The sequence below is a fragment of the Pocillopora damicornis genome, chromosome 4 (assembly GCF_964200805.1).
Source record: "Pocillopora damicornis chromosome 4, jaPocDami1.2, whole genome shotgun sequence".
NCBI lineage: Eukaryota > Metazoa > Cnidaria > Anthozoa > Scleractinia > Pocilloporidae > Pocillopora > Pocillopora damicornis.
In genome coordinates, this window is record NC_142673.1 from 10,360,398 (window position 1) to 10,371,112 (window position 10,715).

The 10,715-nt window shown below is 37.9% G+C and overlaps 1 protein-coding gene across 1 annotated transcript in view; it reads left to right on the forward strand.

Annotated features, from left to right (window-relative positions):
* Positions 1 to 183: 183 nt before the first annotated feature.
* The window catches only part of LOC113677640 (laminin subunit gamma-1), a 15,463-nt gene continuing 4,931 nt past the window's right edge, over positions 184 to 10,715 (forward strand). Inside the window, exons 1-8 of the mRNA XM_027194478.2 lie at positions 184 to 2,470; positions 4,218 to 4,509; positions 5,619 to 5,893; positions 6,626 to 7,214; positions 8,063 to 8,541; positions 9,137 to 9,451; positions 9,711 to 9,848; positions 10,331 to 10,715. The exon at positions 10,331 to 10,715 is cut by the window's right edge and continues 103 nt beyond it. Coding sequence (XP_027050279.2) covers positions 1,450 to 2,470; positions 4,218 to 4,509; positions 5,619 to 5,893; positions 6,626 to 7,214; positions 8,063 to 8,541; positions 9,137 to 9,451; positions 9,711 to 9,848; positions 10,331 to 10,715 — 3,494 coding nt within the window. The 5' untranslated portion in view covers positions 184 to 1,449. The remainder of the gene's footprint in view (positions 2,471 to 4,217; positions 4,510 to 5,618; positions 5,894 to 6,625; positions 7,215 to 8,062; positions 8,542 to 9,136; positions 9,452 to 9,710; positions 9,849 to 10,330) is intronic.

Genomic DNA, 10,715 nt, shown 5'->3' on the forward strand with positions numbered 1-10,715 from the left:
AAACTTCCTAACTTTTTTTTAATGTCACACTAAATGTGTGCCTTGAAATAACATTTTTGTTTTTGCAATTTGATGTTTTGGTCGCTGAAAATGGAGAATTTTAGCAATTGGAAGGGTTTGGTGTTAGATTTTTACCTGATCCAAAGCCAAACCTCTCAAACACTGGCCTTTTTTTCTCTTTTTTCCTTTTTTTTCCTTTTTTTTTTTTTTTTTTTTTTGCCATTTTCAACTTAAAGAAAGAATGGCAGTACACAACAATTCAGATTTGGTTTAATGTTAAATGTAAGTTTTCATCATTAGAGATTGTGATATTATGAAACCAGCAATATTTTATTAGCTTACATCTGCCAATGTTGCACTCAAATTGGCAGGTTTGAAAAGATATCTCTGGGAGTTTTTAATATTCCCCTTATACCTGCTGAACGCAAAATAGCTGTAGTCAGGCTTTTGCTAAGTAGATGTTGATGTGAATGCTTCTTTAACTACGATTCTGACTCTCTACTATTATCCATTCCAATAATCAGATTAGAAAAGCAAACAGTGAAAGGAAAAAGAACATTCAGAATCTGAAATTTCACACGTACAGCCCAGTCTGTCAATACTCCAATGCTTGTTCAAAGCGTTTATTATGTCAAGAAAATAAGGAAAGTAGCGGAGACCAAGTAGGGGAGAGCTCATCGGCCTGATTCCCAGCTCAGGATTAGGATGTCCTGCTGAATAATTCACTAAAGAAGGAAGACAAATATTTATGTTAAAATAATTAAAATCAATTACTATTGATTGAAAATATAGAGACAAATTCTTCCAAGACTAGACTGATGTGTTTCGGCGATATTCTCAGATTTCATACGCCATATTTATAGTGACGAGATTTTTCAAATTGTTCACATTTTTCAAAAAACGAAGAGAAAACCATTTACTTAGTTTACAAGCCCACTTCCTGACATAGTTTGTGGTTTTCAGCAATTTGTCAATGATTGTTCGGAAAACAAATATTGAAGGAATATTTATATCAACTACACAGCAGTGGTATGTCTCGTCAGTCATTTTAGACCAAGGGGTGTCATATAAACCGAGAAAAAATACTAGCTCAACTTTCTCATATCGTGCTTGTTCCCTACTTCGACGAGGTTGACAAAGGCCGAGTATTAGCGAACTTTTACCTGGGTGTAAAGGAAAAGGTGGGGACATATTTCTCACTTGACAGTGGAACTTTTGAACTCAGAGGAAAGCCTCACATTTCGTTGGCAAGCTACTGATTGGTTTTCCTCTAATCACCACTGAGATAGCCAATCAGAGCCCGGAATTTTCTTCCCGCTGAAGAATGTTCATGTTCACTAAAGTTTATGATCGAGAGCCGCCTTCGTCTGGCATGTGGGTTGTATCAAATATCACAAAAATCCCCTCCACAGCGTAACCGTAGATTGTGAGCACAACACAAGAGGGAACATGGAGATCCACTGTCGTTCCCGTTTGAAGGAGCATATGAATAGTTTTTCATTTTTGGTGAGATTTCTAGCTCTGTTACTGTTTCTTCGAGGGGCTGGTGGACAGTCTCCGTGTTATAACGAGATCACGAAAGCTCCCCTCAGATGCATGCCTTCTTTCGAGAACGCTGCTTTCAATAAAGCCGTTCGATCCAACAACACTTGTGGGAATCCTCCGAGCGTATTTTGTGTTCAAACTGGCGTAACCTCGCCCACCAAAGAATGCGAAATTTGCGATGCAAAGCAGGAACAGTACAGCCATCCCGCAGTTTACATCACTGATATTAAGAACGATCAAAATAGAACGTGGTGGCAGTCTGAGACGTTGCTTGAAAACTCGGACAAACCCGTTACCATCACTCTCGATCTTGGGAAGACCTTCGATGTATCTTATATTAGGATTCGTTTTAGATCACCGAGGCCGGAGTCGATGGCAATTTACAAGAAAACCAGCACTGACCCGAGCGCTCCATGGATTCCGTATCAATATATGTCAGCTTCGTGCGAGAAAACATACAAAGTGAAAACGAATGACATTGTAAGGACAAACCAACAAGTGTTGTGTACGAATGAATTCAGCAGTATTTCTCCTCTTACTGGAGGGAACGTGGCTTTTACAACGTTGCAAGGTCGACCGGATAACCTCAACTTCGATAACAGTCCCGAATTACAAGACTGGGTAACAGCGAGCGCGATTCGTATAGATTTAAATCGAATGAATACATTTGGAGATGAGATGTTTGGTGACATTACCGTGTTAAGGAGCTACTACTTTGCTATTATAGATTTGACAATTGGGGGAAGATGTAAATGCAACGGACACGCTGCAAGTTGTAGAGAGAAACAAATGCCCTCGGGAGATCTTCAGTTGATGTGCATTTGCGACCACAACACAACAGGAGTCGACTGCGAAGAATGCCATCCGCTTTACAACAATCGGCCATGGGCCAGGGCCACTGAGAACAGCGCTAATGAATGCATCAGTAAGTAAAGACATTTTCAATTCAGTCTGTTAATATTTCTGATATTATTCTGATATTATTCTGATATTAGTACGAGTCTGTGGTTTTATTAAAAAGCAACTCGTATTTACTAAATTTTGGTTGCTGCGTCTTTAGGTTCAAGTAAAATTCCTGGACGCCCTTAATGAATTTAATCTCTCGTTCGATCCAGAATTATTTGCTGTTGACCTAAAAGACATTGAAACAGCTTGACGATATCTCTCACCGGAAGTCTGCAATAGCTCGGTAACGGGCTTTTTTCGCAATGAAATGAATATTCAACAAAGGCCCATTTATTGGGGTTGAACGTTTTACATTTGAAGAACCACTAAAAGAAGACTATCTCTTTGATGATGATTTAGAAGTGATTCAAAGATAACAATTTATGAAGTATAAATTACTTGCTAAAGCAATCGAAAGTATTTTATCCTGTAGTAGTAAATTGCTTGTAATTCGAGTCTCGCTTGATACCGTGACGAACTTAGCCTATATTAAAGGATACCCTGCAGACTACTCTGATGTCTTGGAAATCCAGCGTCTGGCTTTCCTTTTGAAGGACTAATCTACTTGAGATTTCTGCTGTTAACACTGCGGATAATCCCAGTTTCCGTATGAGTAATACCACTGAAATACTTACGCAATAGAAACTGCAATTTCATACTTAGCATAATTTACAGACATGAAGAGAATGGAGTGGATGATTAGATATGTTTCAAGAGCGGTCGAAAGATCAAAGCTCGTGTGATGATAGATTTAGCAGCCGGTGGCCTCAGAATTGATAGAGGCTGCTGAAAATGATTAGATGGCTGCTGTAAATTCTCATGGTGGTCTTTTCATGTAGATGTAAGTTTTTTGAGGGTTGAGGGAATTAGAGCATGCACGATTTTGAACTAAATTTTTAATTTATTTTCTCCGACTGTCAGATTAACCTGAAATCACGTTTCCTTTTTTTCTTATGCACAGAGAAAAATTCTTGGAATTAACAGTTATACCAATGTAAATTTTTACAAGTATGCAAACAAAATTGAATGTATATTTAGGGGAAAACATCACAAAAAGCGCAGGTGTATCATGTGAAGTGTTCAAGATTTTAAAGTGTTTTTTTAATTAAATTTTAAGCACATAATGTAAACCAGTTTTGTGGTTTCTTGATTAGATTACCTTATTTTACACGGTGTTTTTAAAAATCGGATCAACATCCTGTGGGACTGAATTTTTCTTTGCCTCCTTTGGTGTGGATTATAAAAGACATTCAGAAAATACAAAGATGTTCTGGCAAATTAAATTTCTTCCTTCTTTTGGTGAATATAATATAAAGAAGTTCTAATCACTAATGCATGTAAGAGTAACATTATATTTCCTGGTGAAATTTGAATTATTATGAAGATGCTGGCTAAATATTCAACAATTTTTTTGCCAAAGCATTCAGGATGGACATCTCAAAAGTTAGGAGGTTTTGGACTGAAATGGTTTTTGATGAGACCAATAAATTGATGGGTCAACCAGTTTCATGGTTACTCACAATGGATATGCATGTTCTCACAGAGGGAAATCAATGGGATCTATTTTTTACTTATCTTATATCAAAATAAGTGTCACATGTCTTGAGGAATTTGAAGTTTAAAAGCAATTGAAATTTACCACCAGGGCTATTTTGAAACGTAGGTTACTAGGCACTGTAGTATTTATTTAGTGTTGATTATTTTTACATGTCTCTCTCTTTCTCCAGAGTGTGACTGTAATGATTTAGCAGACAGCTGTGTGTATGATGAAAGTCTTGGCTATGGACGATGTGAAAACTGCAAGAGAAATACTGCTGGCCCTAAATGTGAACGGTGCCGTGACAATTTTTTCCGCCTGACACCATCTGATGACTGTCAGGCATGTAACTGTGATCCTGTGGGCTCAGCTTCATTACAGTGTGATGCAAAAGGACAGTGCACCTGTAAGCCAGGAGTAACAGGCATCAAATGTGATAAATGCCAGGCAAACTTTTTTGGGTTTTCACAGACTGGTTGTAGGTAAGTCTTCTTGTTAACTATCACTCTTACTTGTTTTTACACACTTAATGTAATTCTTGTTTGAAAAAACCAAGTTTTACCATATGGTGTTCTTTGAAAAACCAGTGATGGATACATACAACTCATTGGATTGTTTTATCATATGATACGTGCAGAAATTTGGGAGTTGTGAAGTATTTTTCCAAGCCCCGTTGTGGGGTTGAAATTTACAAGCAAAATGTTCACCCACTTGAGTGTTCTTGATGACCAACCAAATCATGTCTAAAAATGGAAAAGAAATGAAAGATCAGGCCAATCCTTTCTGTCCATATTTTTACCCTGTTCTATTTTGAAATACAGTGGCATATTTTGCATGTTCATTTACCCTGATATGGTAAAATGAGATACTAGTGGAACAATGAGAGCCTTTTGTTTCCTTTGATGATTAACTCATGGAAGTACTGTCTTTATCTCCTTGATGTTGTTTATATTATATTCCTTTCCTCAAAAATGGGGAAAGCGTGTAAATGAAATCAACATGTCATGATTGTAATAAATAAGGTATAACTTTCTATGGAAAACTAAGCCAGTGAGCTGAACATCAAGCTGATTTTTAAAAAATTAAATTTTTTTTGAGAAAAAAGGCATGTATGCTCATTTCCCATTTAGGCACATTGATAATTTAACATAATACCTTCTAAGAAACACTCTTGAAAATGCTGTTGATCTAAACTCAGTGCTCTAATATACCTTTTTTACAGTTTTTGAGGTACTTTTGATGGGTTGGGAAACTCATTAGAAACCATGAATGTTAAAATAGTTATGAAGAGTGATTCTGAATGTATCCCGCAAGTTTAGAATTATTATAAGCTTCATTTACTAGCCAAAGGATTTTTTTAACACCGTGCTAGAACTTAGAACTGTGCCCTAACCAGAGTGTCAGAATTAATTTTTATTTATCCCTTAGAATTTATAGTGCTTGTTTCCCCACAGACTGTGTGCTTGAAGGGTGACAGAGACCTGAACCAATTCTTGTGAGGGATAGAGACTTTCAAAGACATAACATTTGTAACCCAATACTTTGCACTTAATTTTTTTTAAAAAGTTATTTACCATAACTCTCCTTTAAGGGCTTGTCAATGTGACCTTGAAGGAACAGATCCAAGCAACACACAATGTAATGAAAAAGGAGAATGTTCTTGCAAAAGGAATGTGATTGGTGCTAAGTGCAAAAAATGTAGGACTGGATACTTTGGATTGGAGAGTTCCAACCCACATGGCTGTAGACAGTGCTTCTGCTATGGACATACCAATGTGTGTGATAAAGCTGAAGGTTACGCTGGAAGAAACATTTCAAATGACTTTACCAGAGGTTTGAATGGTTGGACTGTCATCAATGAGCAAGGTACCCAAATTTGGGAATTAATTGCAAATATGACTGGAGAGCTTGCAGAATACTATTCTAGTTCCCAGATCCAATTTATAGTACCAGCCAAAACAACATCTATTTAATGTAAAGTCAGTGTATCAGCATCCTATCTGACATTTATCCTTGAAAATTGTGCAGATTCAATAGTATGTCACTAATTGCCAATTTTACAAGTTTATGCTACAGATATGCAACAAGGGGTTGGATTGTTGAATGCATTTACAATTAATTTTCTGAAAACTTTCATGCTTTAAAATAAAAATTTTTGTTTTCAATACATATAACAGAACCGTTCCACAGACAAATTATTGGTTACCCGTCACAGAAACAAGGTTGTCCCTTACCACTTCTCTGTCTTATGCACATTTGAAAAGGAAAGTTACCAGACCTATAGCAACCAAATGACAGACCTATGAGAGAGACCATTTGGTCAAATTGGGACAAGTTGCACCAAGCTGAGGCTATTTGAGCCTCTATCCTTTGATTTCATTTATTTATTCTTACCTAACTATTTTCTAACTATTTATATTTTACCATGCATTAAAGTTGTTTAGTTCCCGAGTACCTTCAAAAGGGTTAACAATCTTTTTTGTTTGGGATAAAAAGAGTTGTTTTTTGGTTTTCTCGTTTGCCTCAGAGGAGAAGGCAGCATTTTATTTTCTTTGTGAATATTTTATACTTGAGCCTTATTTGATTGACATTTAACAGGTAGGGATGTTACGGAACAATATGCAGTTCACCATGTGGGAGAGGGTCATATCAGTGTCACAGCAATAGGAAATGAGGTCCTCTATGTATCAGCACCAGCAATGTACCTTGGAAACCTTCGCAGTAGTTATGGTCAGCTCTTTGGTTTCTCATTTCGTGTAGCAGCTGTGGAGGGGGTTCAAGTGGAACCAAGCGATATCATTTTGGAGAGTGAGGATGGAAGTCAAGTATCTGCTAGGCTTAATATACAGAACAACCCAATTCCTAGCACTGACTTTCAAAATTATGTGTTCCGTCTACATGAAGATCCTTCTCTTGGTTGGGAGCCCATGCTTAAGGGGTTTGACTTTCAAAAATTGCTGACTAATTTGAAAGCTATCAAAATTCGCATGAATTATGGCCCCCAAGGAACTGGCTTACTTGACAATGTTTTTCTGGAGTCAGCAATCTATGATCCAAGGACAGCCCCTGAATTGCAGGTGCCTTGGGTTGAAAATTGCACCTGCCCAGCTCCTTACACTGGTAAAAACTGTGAACAATGCAGTGTGGGCTACACCAGGCAACAGGGTTCAGATGATAAATATGGCCAGTAAGTTTTGTTTAGTGATGTTGTTGGCTCTAAACATACTTGTTGGTATCTTGCATCTTTTTTAAATTAAGCACCCTTTCCATTTTTTTGTTTTGTTTTCTACAAAGTTAGCCTCTTTGGTTGTGGGCAAAGCTACTGTATCATCACCTTTTAACTCCCTGAAGTGATTAACATGTGATGTCTCCTCAAAATATCCGTAGTTTATTCAGCAAACTGATTATGAGAATACTCAAACTTATTAGGCACAAGAAGTTATCTTGATCTGACACCAAAATCTCTTAGCTAATTTACAGAGAAATGTGAAGCAGCTGGAGGGGAGAATTAACAATCAGATCTTGAGACTTAAAGGGTTAAAGTACCATGCTAAGAGTATATAAAATACTGTAATAACTTCAAAAAGCTGTCATTTGTAGGGTTAAATTAATTCTAATTTTGTTAGAGCAAAGAGGTTACAGGTGGGGCAGTTAATGTGTGGCAACCCAACATTATTGGTTCCTAATATTTTTCTTTGTTTACTGGTGTATCAGAGTAAGTAAAACACAGTACTGATAGAGACCTGTAAATGTGCTTTTAACATTACATATACACTAAACACCTTGGAAAAGAAGGGATATAATGAACACCAATGTAACAATTTCTGGAAGCTGAGCAGCACTTTGAAATGACAAAGCTTAAGTTTGCTAATGGCTTATGGTGAAAGTGGATTGAGAATTTGATTTTAGAATATTTGATTTTTTAATTATTGGCCTGTAACCACTAAAAGGAATATTGACTGGATTTCTTAGTTCCAAACAGTTCAAGACAGTTAGTTCTCCTCTTTTCATTATTGAAATTCTTTCCTCTTCCAGGTGTATTCCATGCCAGTGTTATGGTCACTCAGACTCTTGTGATCCAGTGACAGGGGTTTGCAATTGTCAAGACAACACTGAAGGTGACAACTGTGAGAAATGCAAAGATGGCTTCTATGGAAACCCAACTGAAGGAAATGAAGATGATTGCAAGCCTTGCCCCTGTGTGTTTGGCTCCCGCTGCATTCAGATTGCTGAAAGAGTTGTTTGCACAGACTGTCCTGAAGGTCACACAGGGGATCTGTGTGACTTTTGTCAAGATGGTTACTATGGTGACCTTTTAGGTTCATCAGTTGGTTGTCAGAAGTGTAACTGCAGTGGTAATATAGAGATAAATGCAATTAAAAACTGTGACTCTCTCACTGGAAAATGCTTGAAATGTATTTACAACACTAGGAATGGTCCACTTGAGAGATGTGAACTCTGTGCTCTTGGATTTTTTGGAAATGCTACTCATTATCCAAAACCTCAGTGTATAGGTATGTCTCCAAGAGGAAAAGTTTTCAAGTAAATGATCTTATTAGTATGGTGCATTAGCAGGATGTGGCTAGGATAAACAATAATCTTATATTCATTAAACCATTGATATCAGTGACAGTAAGCCTTTATCATACTCCCCCCCTCAAAAGAAAAAATATCTGACAAAAAACTGGTGTCAAGCTGCTAGGGACCAGGCACACTAGAGCTCATTTTGTTTGTTTAAGTGATCAAAATCTGTCAACAAGTAGCTAAAAATGAGTTTGACCTCCACTTTGAAACACTTACCAAATTTTTACCTGCCTGTCAATGTCCTACCTCGTTATCCTTTTAACATTGAAGTTCTGTTTCTGTTTTTCTTTGAGGCTATTAGCCTAAAAAAGTTGCTACGCAATTAAAATATTATTGATACTGATCCATTTTTTCACTCTATTCAGATTTGTCTATCTGTCATTTGCAGAAAAGTGTTTTTCCCTAGGTTTATGAAATTCCTGTCTCCATTCCTGGGGCTAATGATTCAGCTGTAGGAATTTCTTGTTACTTATTAATACTTAGCTGAATCTCAAATTATTATCTTTATTTTTTTCTATCCGCCAGCTTGTGACTGTTACACTCAAGGCACTGTGAGACCTCCTGACCACGACCCCGAGGATCCCCTCCCTTGTGATGACAAAGGCAAATGTGCTTGCAAAAAAAAGGTTATCGGAGACAAGTGTGATAGCTGCCAAGACACCTACTGGAATGTGGGCTCAGGGAATGGTTGTCAGCAGTGTTTGTGCAATGAAGCTGGTTCATTTAACGACAGCTGTGACGTCATCACAGGGCAATGTCCGTGTAAACCTGGAGTGAGTGGAAGGACATGTGACCAATGTCAGTCTGATCATTATGGCTTCTCTGATCAGGGATGTCAGCGTAAGTGCGCTTATAAAGACTATTCTCTTATTAACTGAGTCCTGAACCTTACACAATGACGTCAGTGGTTTTGAAATTGAACTTTCGCGGTATTTCTTTCTTTTCCTGAAATTATTTTCGTTGTTGTTGTTGTCGATCTTAGTGCTGTTCTGTAAGTGGGCAAATAGAATTGTCTCCAGGAAATGGACACTTGATCATATTTGCTATATTTGTACAGATTAATTACCTAACTGTGCCTCTGATACTTTTACTTTCCAAGCTTGCAACTGTAACCCTCAAGGTTCTCTAAATGAGAGCTGTGACGAGTATGGCGTGTGTAGCTGTAAGTTGGGAGTCCTGGGTCTCAAGTGTGATTCGTGCGAGGAAAATAAACATAACCTGACGGCCGGCTGCATCCGTAAGTGTTGGTCCGATTTCTTATTTCTAAGTAGCGTAAGAATTCTTGGAATTTAAACATACTTTCCGTTACAGTCTGGTACCTTTTTACTTCCTCTCTCGTGACACATAAAACTTCCACTACAAGTGTTGGTGTGTTACCTTATCTCTCAGTACCATGAGAATTTTCAGGAATCTAAGAAAATTTTCGTTTACGTCTACCATTAACTGGTCACCTATTTATTACGGGCCTCTTGGCTCTAAGGACCTTCGTAGAACGAGCTAAAGCGGCTTTAGCCTGCGTATCCAGTGGATCTTTTGGCGCACACTGGCGCAAAAGCGTCAGAGAGGCAGTAACGAGAAGTAACCCTTTATTCTTGTGTCTTAGTTCAGATTTAATCTCTGAGGAGTAAGTTTTGTTTTGATTCTGAGACAATTTCCGTGTACGACTTAGAGTAATCAAGGCGCATTCAATGTAAACGCTGTCTTTGATATTCTGTGAAGGTTGTCCCGCATGTTACAACGAAATTCAGCTTCTGGTCAACCTGCTGAGAATTAACATCCGAGAACTCGTCAGAATCATGGACCAGTTTAACTCTAGCTCCAGTGGAGGGATTGTTGTAGATCCCAACTTTGAACGTCGCCTTAAGGAACTTAAAGAAGCAATCAACAATCTCCTGGAGAAAGCAGAGAAGTCAAATTCAACTGACCGCGCCCTTCAAGAGCAACTTCAGTTACTAACAGAGCGCGTGGATAAGATAAACCAGATCATGACAGATATGATGAATAACACAAATGTAACGGAAGAGCTCATCAGCAGTGCGCTCGGAAATATTTCCGAAGCTGAGCAGTCCATAAATCGATCGCGTTCGATGCTTGATGAGGCGGA